The following is a 16,963-nucleotide window of genomic DNA, read 5'->3' on the forward strand; positions in this document are numbered from 1 at the left end:
TTATTTTAAAAATTTAAACCTGGCATCCGTGTTTGAGCACGTCTTTTAAACCCTGTGGAGACTTCCAGAGAGCTGAGGACAGGGGTGGTAGCCTGGCTACTGGTCTCCTAATATTTCTTCTCCAGATACACAAAACAATAAGAAAAGAAAGCTAAATACTTATGGAAACCCTGCTTTCAACATAACTTGAAGAAAGAGAATGACAAAAATATCAAGGAAGTAAAAAGGAGAGTCCCCAGTAGCAGTGTGTGGTTTGTCATGCTCTTGGCCTACCTGCTTTGGGGAGCAGGGCAGACAGACAAGGGAAGCCAGCGCGGGGGCCTCTGGATCATCTCCAACTGTCCAGAGGATCTAAATCTACTCTGAGTATGAAAATGCTTAGAAAGTGTCTGGGCAGACAAGAGTTGGGACCGCAGGGTTAGGGTCCCAGAGGGTGTAGGATTCAAAAGGGTGGTATAGAAGCACACAGTGAAAAATCTAAGAAAAGGGGGCAGTAAGCTTTGGAGGTGATAGGTGTGATCTCAGAGGATCCCTCAAACTGATGCTGCTACATTCTAAAGGTGGAGCCTAAATTTCCCTTCAAGAATGACTGTCCTCTCAGTCTATGCCCAAAGGACTTAAAAGCAGCATACTACAATGACATAGCCACATCAATGTTTATAGCAACTCAATTCACAATAGCTAGATTGTGGAACCAAACTAGATGCCCTTCAACAGATGAATGGATAAAGAAACTGTGGAATATATACACAATGGAATATTACTCAGCCATAAAGAAGAATAAAATTATGGCATTTGCAGGTAAATGGATGGAGCTGGAGAATATCATGCTAAGTGAAATAAGCCAACCCCCCAAAACCAAAGGCTGAATGTTTTCTGATAGGTGGATGCTGATACATAATGGAGTAGGGGGGCATTAAGTGAAGAATGGAGGAATGTTGGGTTGTGTACAGGGAAATGAGGGGAGGGGAGGGAGCAGGGGGAGGGAAAGATGGTGGAATGAGACAGACATCATTACCCTGTGTACATGTAAGATTACACGAATAGTGTGACTCTACATTGTGTACATCTAGAGAAAATGAAAAGTTGTACCTCATTTGTGTACAATGAATCAAAATGCTTTCTGCTATCATGTGTAACTAAATAGAACAAGCAATAAAAAAATAAAATAAATGCAAAAAAAGAAAAAGAATGACTGTCCTTGGGAACTTGCTGCTGGAGTGTGGAGGAGGTGGTGGCATAGGACTTCTGAGACTGGGTCCCCAAAGGCACTGTGGCTTCCTGTGAGTCTCTCTCTTGGATCACTTGCGCTGGGGGAAGCCAACTTTTGGGTCATGAGAACTCAAACAACGTTATGGGGAGGTCCCCAAGGAGGGATGGATGGCCAAACCCTCCAGGCCCAGCCCGCCTCCAGATGTCTGCAGCCTCGACTGTCTTGGCTGCAGTCTAATGAGAGATCCTGAGCCAGAGTTACCTGAGTATTGACTTGTGAGACACGAATACTGTGGATTCCCAATGTAAATGTTCCCAAGCTTTCAGAGACCTAGCTAAGAAAATACACTTCAGGGAAGCATGTTGTGAGGGAGAAGATGATAGGTGAAGCCCAGAAATAAGCCAACCATGCAGATTTTGGAATGTTCAATTGTTTTCCACTTTCATTTTTTAATGTGGCAAAATATATGTGACATAAAATTTACCATTTCAATGTTTTTAAGTGTGCAGCTCAACAGCTATGAGCAGATTCACACTTCTGTGCTACCAACCCCACCATCCATCTCCAGAAATCAGAGACTCTATACACATTAAACAATAGCTCCCCTTCCTTCCTTCCCCGGGGCTCTGGAAAGCACCATGATAGATTCTGTGCCTATGATTTTGATTTCTCTAGGTATCACATGGAAGTGAATCACACAATATTTGTCAGTTAGTAAGTGTCTTATTTCATTTAGCGTAAGTCTGTAAGCGACATCTATGTGGCGGCAGGTGTCAGAATCTCTTTCCTTTTGGAGGCTGAAAGACTTTCTGGTGCACTTATGCACCACAGTTTGCTCACGCATTTATCAGTCAGTGAGCACTTGGCTGCTTCCTCCCTTTGGCTATTGTGAACGACGCTGCTATGAACCCTGCTGTCCAAATATCGACTCAAGTTCCTGTTTTCAAAATCTTGGGGTATATGGGGTGGGAGGGGGTGAGGGGAGGAAACATAGTAGACTGAGCCGGACAGTATTACCCTACGTGTATGTATGATCACAGGAATGGTACGAATGTACATTTTGTGCAACCATAGAAAAGAAAAGTTGTACCCCATTTGTGTACCATGAATCAAAATGCAGTCTGTAAAAATAAAAATAAAAAAAAGTGAAAAAAATAAAAAGAAAGGTAGCGTTGATCTAAAAATCAAACGGAGATCAGTAGAGGAAAGGGGTGAAGGGATGAGAAAGGGGAGGGAAGGGGAAGGGAGGGGACCGTGCTGGGGAGTGACATTGGTCAAATCATATTGTGTGCATGTGCAGATATGTAACAAGTCCCATCGTCTGTGCAACTCTAATGCATAAATAAAAAATGGGGGAAAAGAAAAAAAAATCGGGGGTTATATCCTCAGAGTAGAACTCACGGGTCGTGTGGTGACTGTGTTTGGAACTGAAAGAGTCACACACTGCTCACAGCAGCTCTTCCCTTCTCCAGGTTGCGCGGAGGGCCAAGCGTCCAGCCTCCACAGCCCCACCCACACTCTTTCCTATTATTTTTAGTAACAGCCATTCTGATGGGTGCGTGGTGGCATCCGATAGTGGTGTTAGTTTGCATTTTCCTGATGCTTAGTGACATCGAGCATCTTGCCATCTATTGGTCATCTGTATGTCTTCTATGGAGAAAGCCTTAGTTAAGACCTTGGCCCAGTGGGGCCCCATTAATATACACAATTCTAATGGGTATCAACTAAAAAAGAGAAAAAGAAGCCCTGGTCCATTTTAAAGTGGTGTGTTTTCTTTTTATCTCACAAATACCACCCGCAATTATGGAATCTGGGTTCTAGCGTGGTGGAGGCTTTGGATGCAGAAAGCTGCTCACTGGCAGGTTGTGGGGAGAGAAAGTGTGGCTGCCTCTGCCTTTAACAGAGTCCGCCTTCTAATCACTGAGGAGACTAGCAAGAAAAATCGGTACACCATGTTACTTCGCTTTTTTCCTACAAGAGAAAGATGGACAGGTTTAATGAAGGCCCTTACTGCTCAGACCGTGGGGTGCCACCAAGCACTGCAGGGAGCCATGCGAGGCTGACTCCACTCACCAAGCTGCGACCCTACAGCTTTACTGGGCCACGGCTGAGCTCTTCCCCACGGCACTGGCAGGAACCGGCCGCTTTCTTCCCCGCTGGGCCACCCCAGCCTGGCAGGACCCCTCTCTGTGTTGCCATCTCACGATTAATACCATTTTGCTTGCTCCTAGGACAGGCGGTTCTTCCTCCCCTTCCTCCTCCTCTTGACTTGTTCCATCTCTAGCTTTTCCTTTTGGCTTTTCCTCTGATTCCTCTGGTTCAGGATCAAAGTTGAAAGTAAAGAAGTTGTAGGCCTCTTCTGCAGAAGGGAAACCTGGGGGCGCCTAAGGAGAAGCGGGAGCGACAAGCAGCTTCAGAGGCTTTGAACCGAAAGAGTGCCACACAATCAGCTGGCTGCCAGCTTTACGCTAATGTTCTCGGGCACATTTAGGCCTCCTGACTGTTGTCTCTGTGGAAAGTGCTAGATGACTAGTAAGGAATTTTAATGAGTGCAACAGGCAGTTGGAAACCTTTTTAAGTAAGGAACTCTAATTAGTTATTTTTTAAAAACCAGCAATTATTTACATTCCGGTAAGCCCATAAATATATTATTTACAGCAGTAAAAGCTTTAGAAAAGATGATTAACATACCAAAATTGGATTCATTGTTCTACAGGTCAATGCTGAGACAATTTTGCTTAGTTATGAGAAATACAGGATTTGTTAACTTAAAAAAAAAAAATGACCTTTTTTGGTTTTGGTATTTTTTGTTAGTCCCCTCTTCTCTTCTCCATAATGGAAGGTGACGCAGACCGAACAACTTGTCTCATCACCGGTATTTCCTGCCTTCCATGCACTCCCCCTTCCTCAAATGAGGCAGTTTCTAATCTCTTCAGCTAGATGCTAGGACTTCTGGAAGTAGGAATCACTTCCCATTCTTTTTCTTACATGCTCCATGGCAGCAGGAATGAGGTATGCAGATGGCCAACTCTTACCAGATACTTTTTCAAGCACAAATAAACAAAACGAGCATGGTTTCAACAGACAGGATTTCTTACCTGAGGTTGAGACTTGATTTTTTGCACAGAATCACGGAACTTGGCTCTTGAATAACTTTGGACGTCATCTTTTTGTTGAATGCTTTGTACCTCTTTATCAGGCTATATGAGTAGAAAAAAATGATAGATGGATGAACCATGGGAGTCAAGAAGCTAAGGACGAACTAAATTAAGGGTAAACCCTCCCCAAACTTCTCTTCTGACCACTGGTGCATCTCATCATTCCAAAGAAATGAAATGCTTATAAACTTCGAATATCCTTGAAGGTCAAGACTGACAAAAAAATACAAAATTTTATGCTCAATAAACCCTAAAATGAAAAGTGTTACTTCATTCTATAGATCAGTAAATTATCCATGACACAGAAGGTCGTTTCCCAACGGTTTATAAAGAAAACTTTCAGTGATGTCTGATTATAAATAAGTTCAATGCTGCCCCCCACCCCATTTCGCTGGGCTCCTAAGGGCATCCATTGGAGCACTGACCACCCTATACCTCCAGTGGCTGCTGATGTGCCTGTCACCCCCACTGAGCTCCTTAAAGGCAGGCTGTTAAGGAGCCAGTCGTGGCTCACCATGTTCTGAGCCTGTCGGATCCATGACAGGTGGGTGTCTCCTAAGATTCTGGCTGGGCAAGGTAGACGGTGTTAAAGGATTAGATCCTGAGTTGCCTGGACAGGGGACGTGGATCACAGGTGGAGAAGTTTTGGTCCTATCTAGTGAAGGCCAGGTTGTTCAGAATAATTTCCATGATGCTTATGTGTTCTCGAAGGTTTGCATTCAAAAGAGATCAAGCAGCGGCTCGTGTTGGTGAACCTGGATTACTGACCAAGGTTTGCCAACTGGCTTCCCCCTTTCAGTCTGACCATAGCTTCTAATGACGACTCAGAATTACAGAGAGAGGGTAGAACAGGGGCCAGGAACTCTTGAAAACTCTGTGAACATGTGTTAACTTACCAAATCCACAAAATGGTACCCAGAATTAGGTCCTGGTATGATCCCTATTTTACAGAAGTGGACGCAGATCCAGAGAATAGAGAAGATACGTGTGAAAGTAAGAGGGTCCACTTCTCACCTCTGTGCCAAATCCAGTCTCCAGTTCTCTCTCCTTGGGATTTCGTAGGCGCCTGGGTCGCGGGGTGGGGATTTCCTGCAGCAATGCACTTTCTGCCTTGGACTAAAAAGCCAAAAATTACTGCTACGTGTCATGAGGAATGAAATCCTCATTCATCGTCCCTCTGGAAGCAGCAGCGGAAAGCACAGGTGATGCCTCTTTGAGGGGTCACAGCCGGGGAGACGGGTTGGAAGAATGACATTAATTGTCACACATAATTTTCATCCGTGCCGATGAAAAACCCTACATTAACATTTAGAATTTGAAAAATAAATTGAACGGTGCTGGATTCTGTGTGGTTGCACCCAAAGCAAGTGGGGCCCACCTGGAAAGCAGCACTGGGCGAGGAGGAGGCCACCCATGCAATTCCTCACCCGTGCGGCCTGCAGCTTCTCCCTCATGCGCTCCCTCATGGAGAACTCGGCAAAGCCCGTCCTGGAAGCTGCAGGAATTGGAGGTAAGCCTTTAAAAATAAAGGAAAATTACTTTAAAGTCTTTTTTTTTTTTTTCCTAAAGGGAAAATTAAATTTAAGAAGTGAGAGAATGCAATTTTATTTTGCCAGTTCAGCCCTTCACATAAGCGGACATGAGAAAATGCTGACGACCCTTCTTTTGACATGGTGAGTGTCCGTCTTGGCTTCTTTGAGACTGACGAGAGAGCCTGGGTCCTGCCAGAGGCTGTCACCTTGACTTAACTAAGAATAAAATGAATGACATGTGACTCTCCAAGCCACACAAACAATTACCCACTCAATTACCATTGGGAAGATGCGCTCAGATTTGCTGATTTGAGAAGAGCCTTCTCAAATGGATGGCTGATGAGTTTGGGTTTTGGATTTTATGTTTTAACTTTGACCAGAGAAACTTTTCCACAGGATCAGGCCACAGCCCTGGGTGGCATTGTGGAGACACTATTATTGAATATGGATGTAAACGTCTGGGACCACGGGGCAGCTACCCTATGTCAAATGCACGTTCTCCTCAGTCTTCATGGGACCCTGATAATGGCCACAGAGAGAGCCCAGGTGTTACCATCACCAGGTGTCATGAAGATGAAGACTCTGAGACCCGTGAAGAGATGCCTGGCTCCACCATCACTCACCCAGGCTGCAGAAGACTTGGGATTAGGTCCCAGTTATATGTTCCCTGATGTGCTACACCATCCAGAATCTATAAAGAACCCCAAAACCTGACACCAAGAATACAAATAATCCAATAAACAAATGGGCTAAGGAAATGAACAGACACTTCACAGAAGAAGATCTACAAGCAATAAACAGATAGATGAAAAAATGTTCAACATCTCTAGTAATAAGAGAAATGCAAATCAAAACTACCCTAAGATTCCATCTCACCCCAATTAGAATGGCGATTATCAAGAATACAAGCAACAACAGGTGTTGGCGAGGATGTGGGGAGAAAGGTACACTCATACGTTGCTGGTGGGGCTGCAAATTAGTGCAGCCACTCTGGAAAGCAGTGTGGAGACTCCTTAGAAAACTTGGAATGGAACCACCATTTGGCCCAGCTATCCCACTCCTTGGCCTATACCCAAAGGACTTAAAATCAGCATACTACAGTGATGCAGGCACATCAATGTTCATAGCTGCTCAATTCACCATAGCCAGATTGTGGAACTAACCTAGATGCCCCTCAATTGATGAATGGATAAAGAAACTGTGGTATATATATACAATGGAACATTACTCCACCATAAAGAATGATAAAATTATGGCATTTGCAGGCAAATGGATGAAATTGGAGAATATCATGCTGAGTGAGATAAGTCAATCTCAAAAAACCAAATGACGAATGATCTCACTGATAAGCGGATGATGATACATAATGGGGGGTGGGAGGGAGGCAAGAATGGAGGAAGGAAGGACTGTATAGAGGGAAAAGAGGGGTGGGAGGGGTGGGAGGGGTGGAGGGGAGACAAAAAATAACAGAATGAATCAAACACCATTACACTATGTAAATGTATGATTACACAAATGGTATGCCTCTACTTCAGGTACAAACAGAGAAACAAGTTGTACCCCATTTGTTTACAATAAAAAAAATTTTTAAAAAGTTTTAAAATCTATCCCAATATAAAAATAAAAATTTTATCTTACAGAGTAATATTGAAAAAAAATAGGTAGAAATGAAATGGAGTCTTTGATAAAAGGAATTTCAGTCTGGTTGAAGCACAGTCATTGCTGGGTGGGAGGAAGAGTTGATGGCAGGAGTCTGGGGTTACCTGAGGGGCCTCATGGGAGCCTTGATTGTGTTCTCCAAGAAGGCGGAGGCCTTTAAGAAAGTGGAGGGAGGAGGGAGTCAGTGTTGCAGTGTTCTTAGAAGCAGCACCTGGGTGCAGGTACTGGATGGTCGGGTTGGAGTGGGCAAGGCACCAGGGACTCGGACTGGGACATCGGGGTGTAAGATGATAGGGAAAGGGGGTCCTTGGGCATCAGTGTAACCTCACCGTGATGGGCAGGTGGGAGGCAATGAAGAGCGATCGGTGGTTGCAGTAGCAATCGGATCATCTAGGAACTTCTTAGACATACTAGGTCTTAGGCCCTGCCCAGCTGACTGAGCGCAAGCTAGGGGATCTGAACACACTCAGGTTGGAAGACTCTGGTCTAGAGAAAGGAAGAGAAGGTGTCTGCGGGCTCACCTGAGGCGGTCAGGAGTGCGAGGCTACTGAGGGGAAGCAGATGCGGAGGGACCAGGCTGGGACTTCCAAGCTGAGTTTGCTCAGAGCCAGGACGAGTCTGAGGTGCTTGTAGGGGACACTGTGCTCTGGGACAGGGGCCAGGCCCAAAGGCAAAGAGGGGGGGAGCATTTTGACCAAGGAGAGCTGAAGGTTTGAGAAGACTCTGAGGGAGAGATGCTGCACGAGAAAGGTCCTGCCGCTGACCACCCCATCAAGGGAGGCAGGCTGGCGGCTGAAGACCAGCGGTGGACAAGAGGCAGAGAGAAGGAAGTGAAGCGAGAAAGACCACAGCTTCGCCATTCCCAGCATCTGCCTTCTGCAAACACCGACCATCATCTGGGCTTCGAAGCCCATTTCTGCAGCATGCCGGGTTCCCGGGTTCCGGGTTGTGCTACCTTCCTTTTGCGATAGAAAGACATAGAGAGTATACACATCTTGTCCACAACCGCACTTACTCAATGTCTTAATGGAAGCATGAAATATTTACGATGACAATTATAATCTTGCATGTGTTTGTTGAGGTTCAAAGTTCTTGAAAAGAATCTCGGTCAGCTCACTAAAATGGCCCTTGGCATTCTTTTTAAAATCAGTTTTAGAAAGTCATCATTTTCCACCTTAAGCTTGTGTGACCACAGCAGATGACATCCCTGTGACACAGGTCTTGAGGCTTTTCCTTGGCTGCATCCATCATGTTTGCATTTATATATCTCTGTGGTCATTTGATTAACACCTCTTTCCTCCCAGGTTCTAAGGTGCCAGTCATGTAGGGGAGGTGCACCCGAAGCGTCACTGAGCATGTGGTGTGCTGGGCGGGAACCGGGCCTCTGGTCGCCTCGGAGCTTGCCAGTGCTCTCTGGCCGGTCACCTTCCCTGTCTCCCCTCCCTGAGAGACAGAGGCCCTTTCCAGGCTTAATAACACATTTCTTTGAATATGTAAAATCATCTTGCTTATTTACTCCCCTTTAAAGGAGATGAAGATATTGAGTTTTTCCAGTTTACTCAAAACAGTTACTACTCATACCTGGTTCACAGAATACTTTTCTGAAATCTTCTTTTTTTCCCCTTTTTTCTTTGTGGTGCTGGGGATGGAGCCCAGGGCCTTACTCATGCTAGGCAAGTGTTCTCCAGAGTCGCATCCCCAGCCCTTCTGATTTTTTCTTTAAAATAGAGACAAAATATTTTATTAAACACCATTGCTTCTGAATAATAGTATTTTTTTAAACAAAAACCTTAAAATTTTTGAAAGAATACAAAACAGTTTTTGCCTGATATTTTTGGTAAGGATGATATTGATTTATTTTCATATACTGTATTTTGTAGAGCAGTTTAGGTTCACAGCAAAATGAGAGGAAGGTAGGGAGATTTTTCAGAGCTGCTTCCCACACAAGGCACAGCCTCCCTGCCCCAGGGTAGTAGGTACAGTGTTCCAGCTGACGCACCAGCCTGGGCGCATCCTTGTCACCTGAGACCACCATTTACCTCGGGTTCACCCTGGGTGCCTACTTCTGTGGGTCTGCACCAACGCACAGTGTCACAGTTTCCCCAACAGAGCAGCACACAGAGCGGGTCTGCTGCCCTTGTGCTTCTCCTATTCTCCCCTCCCTCCCATTATCCTTGACAACCACTGGTTTGTAAAACAGATCTCTATATTTTTTTTGCAGCAAAAGACAGTTAGAGGCTATACGGATTTCCAAATCTGGTCTGCACAAGCACTTAATGACCTGTCACCTCCCAGTTAGCATGTGACCAGCTTTTGAGCAAGGACCATGCTGGAGGCTTTTGTATCTGGTACACAGTCATGATGGACCAGTCGAGGAAGAACACACAGAGCAACAGTGAGGCATGTGGGTATCGTACTTAAAAAGGCATTTTAACAAAATAAATATACTCCTCATTTGGCTGAAACCAGGTGATGATTATGGCGGCTTCTTTAGGATAGCCCCATGGCACTAGCTCACTCCCTTTGATACAAACGCTAAGAGGGTTAAGTGTTTTACTTTTATTTTGGTAGAATATGGCGAATAGTTTCTTTAAACCGCTTTAAGGCAGGCCGCCTAAGGTATTTTGTCCCTACATTATTGTCAGTGGCTCCACTTCATTCCTAAGGAGCCGCGTGATGCAAACTTGCTAGACTATATGCTCTGGTGCAGAGTGAGCGGCCTTGCAGGCTGCAGGAGGGTGTGACTTCATGATCACATGAAGAGGCGCATCCAGAAAGTGGCTCTCTGACACAGCAAGGGAAATCTGGCACTGAAAAAGTTCCTGCGCCCTCAAATGTCCAGTGAGTGTGATGAAAGCAATTTGTAAAGTTTTTAAAGATTGAATTGGGGGTATGCAAGAACTTATGGCTTCCGAGGAATTTCCGGACATTCCATTAAATATATATATATACAGGTCTATGTGGTTAGAAATTCAAATTTCCTGGACAAAGAACGCACTTCTCCAGAGGCAGCAAGGGACCATCGGTGGGCAACTCTGCACTCGCTCCCCAGACAACCCATCAGCCAAGGCGACTCAGCCTCATGTCTGCACGCAGCTTCCAGATCTATCCACCCTGCCTGCTTTTTCTGACAGTACCCCTTTCTTTCTCCTCACGGGCTTAAGAAAATGGTGGACAATTTCCATTTTTCTCTCAACAACTCTGGTATGCCTGACTCCTCAAAAACCACAACCTCATGCTCCTAAAAACACAGGAATTGCATATTGAAATAATTTCCTGTTTCTCTCGTCTTATGTCCCCAAATAACATGGTTCAGAATCCTGATGCTCATGCCATTACTTGATTCTTTAAGAACAGCTTTATTGACCGGTAAGTCACATGCCACAAAGCTCATGCTTTTAAAATATGTAATTCAGTAGTTTTTATTTCTCTCTTCATCAGTATACAGATTTGGGTTGTTTCCACTTCTTTGACTATTGTCAACATTGTTGCTATGAACATTTGTGTATGAGTAAGTATGTGGACACACATATGTTTTCAATTCTTTTGGATACAGACCTAGTTGCTGAATTGTTGAGTCATATGCTAATTCGAACTCTATTTTAAACTTTCTTAGGAACTACTAAAATGTCGATCCAAAGTGACTGCAGCATTTTGCATTTCTGTCAGCAATGCACAAGAGTTCCAACTTCTACACATCCTTGTCAACACTTATTATTATCTGTCTTTTTACAAAATTACAGTCATCTTACTGAGGTGAAGTGATATCTAAGAGTGGTTTTGATTTCCATCTCCTAATGGCTAATGATGTGAAGCATCTTTCATAAGCTTGTCAGTCAATTATGCATCCTTTTTGGAGAAGGCCTATTTAAGTCTTTCGTCTATTTTAACGTGGGGTTATTGGCTTTGCATGCTCTAGCTACTACTCCCTTTTCAGATATTTGACTTGAAAATATTTTTCTCTTATATGGGTTGTGCAGAGCTTTGATGTCATCCAGGGATAAGAGCCTCGGGACTTCTCAGGCCCTACCTGGGCATACAGGAACAATGTTGGGACTTTTCAAAGCCACCAGTGGACAACGTATTCCCCAGTTTTTCCCTTTAAGATTTTTCATCATTCTCTTGTAGGCCCCCAACTGGCAATGCCACCTCTGCCAAACAACCCCTCTATGGCTTCCCACAGATGTCCCGTTCTCACAGAGTGAGCTCTGATTTCGTCCAATAAGAAGAACTCCTGAGAAAAGAGCTTTTCCGTAAGCTGAAGTGCGCAGGTCAAATAGTGACAACTGCCAGGCAGTAGGACTTGTGAGAAGATCCAGAGGCATTTCCCCTCCAAGGACTTCAGGGCGGTAGCCTTCCCGGCCACCACAGTGGTGGGACTGTGAAGCTGGGTAAAGAGGGACAGGATTAAGGCAAGGGACCAGGACACCAAGCTTGCTCTTCCTACTGAGAGTCAGCTGCTTTTCCGAAATAGAAAACTCCTTGGACTGTTGCAAACCTTTAGATACTTTATTAAAATAAAATAGAATAAAGTTTATTTTGATAGCTTTCACAATGTTCTGTTTGGGGAAGTGGGTTCTCTTCCATGGAAGTGGGTCCATTCTGGAAGCAGCCCCATCTGCCTTTACCTTTGCAGGGATCCCTGCGCCTCTAGCTAAGCTGTTTCTCTGTGGCTCTTGCTGCCTAGCCCAGAGCTGCCGTATACCTTGGAGTACACAGGGCTTCACAAGGACACCATGGAGTTAGAAACAGGCCATCTGAGGGTATTAATTGGGATTATCTGAGTCATAAGGGTTGTAGATCAGGTAAGCAGGGTGATGACTCTCTCTTCCATCTCCTACTCTAGATAAAGAATATGCCTCTCAAAAGTTTTCATTTATTTAAATTTCAGTCATTAACAATTATTGACTGAGAGAGCCACAGGCGGTTGCCAGAGGAGGAGCTGCATCGCAAGCTGTTTGGACTCAGAACAACCGCTTCTGAACACCGGGGGGTTGCCCGGAGGAAGAGGAGAAGCACAGCGGGTCGCTTGGTCTAGGAGTGACTGCATCAGAGCCACAGGCGGTTGCCAGAGGAGGAGGCAAGTGGTGAGTTGATTGCACTCAAAGCGACCGCTCCTGAACACCGGTGGCCTGCCTGGAGGAGGAGCGCGGTGGGTCACTTGGTCTTGGAGCCACCGCCCCTGAACACCCGGGGGGCTACCCCGAGGGGGAGGAGGAGGAACAGGGCGGGTCACTTGGGCTTGGAGTGACTGCCTAGGGCTACGGGAGGTTGGCGGGAGGAGGAGACGCGAAGTGAATTGCTTGGACTCCTAGTGACTGCGTGGGAAACCGGGTTGCCGTCCGGTGGAGGAGGTGTGTGGCGGGTCTCTGGGTATCGGAGCTATTGTACGGGGCTCCAGGTGGCAGTTCAGAGGAGGGGCCGCATAGCCAGGCGATTAGGTGCAGAGTAGGGTCCCAGGAGCTAGGTGGCTTCTTGCTGGAAGAGCCACACAGAGACACACCTGGGGCGGAGTGAAGTTTCCAGGACTGCGGGCAGATTCTCTGAGGAGACGCAGCCTAAGGAGACTCGCCTGCGGAGGGTGAGGCTCTGAGGCCCAGGAGGTAGGTCCGGGCCCCTGGGAACGTTGCAGAGGAAGACAGCCCAGCCCAGGCGGTAGTTGTAGATTGAAGGGAACCTCTAGGAGGGGAACTGACCAGCGAGACGTTCGCACCAAGTGAGTCTTCCCTGCCGGGAGAGGTTTTCCCACAGGGACGGTAAAACCAGAGACACAGGCACAAACAGGACTTGCCTCAGCCCGCAGCCTAGTTCCCCGTTGGATGACCATTGGTCAACAAGTGGAGACACCTCTGACCACTAGCAGGGAATATACGCCACCTGAGGGTCACCACCCTAGAGAGGCAGCTTCTTTGTGGAGCTCCGCATTATCAACTTCCTCCAAGACTTCAGGCTACTGAAGGATAAGAGGGGATATACTAGCAATCTTCAGGAACACTATAAGTCGATAGAGGAAATCTGCAATATCTTAATGACCCACTGATTCCTGAACAATATGAGAAAACAAGGGAAGAAAATGCCCCAAACGAATCTAGATGTTACATCAATAGAATCCAACGACAGCATGGCAGAAGAAATGACAGAAAGGGAGTTCAGAATGTACATAATTAAAATGATTAGGGAAGCAAACGATGAGATGAAAGAGCAAATGCAGGCTTTGAATGATGAGATGAAAGAGCAAATGCAGGCATTGAATGATCACACCAATCGACAGTTAACAGAGCAAATTCAGGAAGCAAAAGATCATTTCAATAAAGAGTTAGAGATATTGAAAAAAACCAAAGAGAAATCCTTGAAATGAAGAAAACAATAAACCAAATTAAGAACTCCATAGAAAGCATAACCAATAGGATAGAACACCTGGAAGACAGAACTTCAGATATTGAAGACAAAATATTTAACCTCGAAAACAAAGTTGAACAAACAGAGAAGATGGTAAGAAATCTTGAACAGAATCTGCAAGAACTATGGGATATCATGAAAAGGCCAAATTTGAGAGTTATTGGGATTGAGGAAGGCTTAGAGAAACAAACCAAAGGAATGAACAATCTATTCAATGAAATAATATCAGAAAATTTCCCAAATCTGAAGAATGAAATGGAAAATCAAGTTCAAGAGGCTTATAGGACTCCAAATACACAAAATTACAACAGACCCACACCAAGGCACATTATAATGAAAATACTTAACATACAAAATAAAGACAGAATTTTAAAGGCTGTGAGAGAAAAGAACCAAATTACATTCAGGGGGAAACCAATAAGAATATCAGCAGACTTTTCAATCCAGACCCTAAAAGCTAGAAGGGCCTGGAACAACATTTTTCAAGCTCTGAAAGAAAATGGATGCCAACCAAGAATCTTATACCCAGCAAAGCTTACCTTCAAATTTGACGATGAAATAAAATCTTTCCATGATAAACAAAAGCTAAAAGAATTTACAAAAAGAAAGCCAGCATTACAGAACATTCTCAGCAAAATATTTCATGAGGAAGAAATAAAAAACAAAGAAGCAAATCAGCAAAGGGAGGAATTATCCTAAAGGAACTGTCAAATAAAGGAGGAACCAAGATGTGTCAAAAAATAAATAAATAAAATTTTAAATATGAACCAAATGACCGGGAATACAAATCATATCTCAATAATAACCCTGAATGTTAATGGCCTGAATTCATCAATCAAAAGACATAGACTGGCGGATTGGATTAAAAAGAAAGATCCAACAATATGTTGCCTGCAAGAGACTCACCTCATAGAAAGAGATACCCATAGACTAAAGGTGAAAGGATGGGGAAAAACATACCATGCACATGGACTCAGCAAAAAAGCTGAAGTATCCATCCTCATTTCAGATAATGTGGACTTCAAGCCAATGTCAGTCAGAAGGGATAAGGAAGGACATTTCATACTGCTTAAGGGAAGCATAAATCAACAAGATATAACAATCATAAACATCTATGCCCCAAACAGTGGCTCATCCATGTATGTTAAATAAATCCTTCTCAATTTTAGAAACCAAATAGACCATAACACAATAATACTAGGTGATTTTAACACGCCTCTCTCACCACTGGACAGATCTTCCAAACAAAAATTGAACAAAGAAACCATAGATCTCAATAACACAATCAATAATTTAGACTTAACAGACATTTATAGAATATACCATCCAACCAAGAGCGAATACACTTTCTTCTCAGCAGCACATGGATCCTTCTCTAAAATCGACCATATATTATGCCACAAAGCTAATGTCAGCAAATACAAGAAGATAGAGACACTACCTTGTATTCTATCAGATCATAATGGATTGAAGTTAGAAATAAATGAAAGAGTAAAAAACAGAAACTACTCCAACACCTGGAGATTAAACAATATGCTATTATATGATGAATGGATAACAGAAGATATTAGGAAGGAAATTAAAAAATTCTTAGAGGTAAACGAGAACAAAGAAACATCATATCAAAATCTCTGGGACACTATGAAAGCAGTACTTAGAGGAAGATTTATTTCATGGAGCACATTTAATAAAAGAAGTAAAACTTAAAAAATAAATGACCTAACACTACAGCTCAAAGCCCTAGAAAAAGAAGAACAGACCAACACCAAAAGTAGTAGAAGACAGGAAATAGTCAAACTCAGAGCTGAAATCAACGAAATTGAAACAAAAGAAACAATACAAAAAATTGACAAAATAAATAGTTGGTTCTTCGAAAAAATAAACAAAATTGATAAACCTTTAGCCACACTAACAAAGAGAAGACGAGAGAAAACCCAAATCACTAAAATTCGGAACGAACAAGGAAATATCACAACAGACACGACTGAAATACAAAACATAATTAGAAGCTATTTTGAAAATCTATACTCCAACAAAATAGAAAATTTTGAAGACATCAACAGGTTTCTAGAGACATATGAATTGCCTAAACTAAACGAGGAGGACATACACAATTTAAATAGACCAATTTCAAGTAATGAAATAGAAGAAGTCATCAAAAGCCTGCCAACAAAGAAAAGTCCAGGACCAGATGGGTTCTCAGCCGAGTTCTACAAAACCTTTAAAGAAGAGCTCATTCCAATACTTCTCAAAGTATTCCAGAAAATAGAAGAGGAGGGAACCCTCCCAAACTCATTCTATGAAGCCAATATTACCCTGATACCTAAACCAGACAGAGACACATCGAGGAAAGAAAATTTCAGACCAATATCCTTAATGAACATCGATGCAAAAATTCTCAACAAAATTTTAGCAAATCGCATACAAAAACATATTAAAAAGATAGTGCACCATGATCAAGTGGGTTTCATCCCAGGGATGCAAGGGTGGTTCAACATCAGGAAATCAATAAATGTCATTCACCATATCAACAGACTTAAAGTTAAGAATCACATGATTATTTCAATAGATGCAGAAAAAGCATTTGATAAAATACAGCATCCCTTCATGCTCAAAACACTAGAAAAAATCGGGATAGTGGGAACATTCCTTAACATTGTAAAGGCCATCTACGCTAAGCCCTGGCTAATATTATTCTAAATGGTGAAAAACTGAAAGCATTCCCCCTAAAAACTGGAACAAGGCAGGGATGCCCTCTTTCACCACTTCTATTCAATATCGTCCTTGAAACTCTAGCCACAGCAATTAGACAGACCAAAGAAATTAAAGGGATACGAATAGGAAAAGAAGAACTCAAACTATCCCTATTTGCTGATGATATGATTGTATACTTAGAGGAACCAGGAAATTCCACCAGAAAACTGTTAGATCTCATAAGTGAATTCAGTAAAGTAGCGGGATATAAGATCAATGCACACAAATCTAAGGCATTTCTATACATA

At 43.5% G+C, this 16,963-nt stretch overlaps 1 protein-coding gene across 6 annotated transcripts in view; it reads right to left on the minus strand.

Annotated features, from left to right (window-relative positions):
• Window positions 1–16,963, minus strand: part of Cc2d2a (coiled-coil and C2 domain containing 2A) — a 108,831-nt gene that overhangs the window by 69,804 nt on the left and 22,064 nt on the right. For all 6 annotated transcript variants that reach the window (XR_007110521.1, XM_047566709.1, XM_047566708.1 and 3 more), the window contains 4 exons: window positions 5,799–5,887; window positions 5,386–5,487; window positions 4,312–4,413; window positions 3,427–3,597 (listed from right to left, as the gene is read on the minus strand). Coding sequence is in view for 5 of the 6 variants with exons in the window: in XM_047566709.1 (XP_047422665.1) it covers window positions 3,427–3,597; window positions 4,312–4,413; window positions 5,386–5,487; window positions 5,799–5,887 (464 nt within the window). In the remaining variant the exon portion in view is untranslated. The remainder of the gene's footprint in view (window positions 1–3,426; window positions 3,598–4,311; window positions 4,414–5,385; window positions 5,488–5,798; window positions 5,888–16,963) is intronic.

Source organism: Sciurus carolinensis, chromosome 10 (genome assembly GCF_902686445.1).
Source record: "Sciurus carolinensis chromosome 10, mSciCar1.2, whole genome shotgun sequence".
Classification (NCBI taxonomy): Eukaryota; Metazoa; Chordata; class Mammalia; order Rodentia; family Sciuridae; genus Sciurus; species Sciurus carolinensis.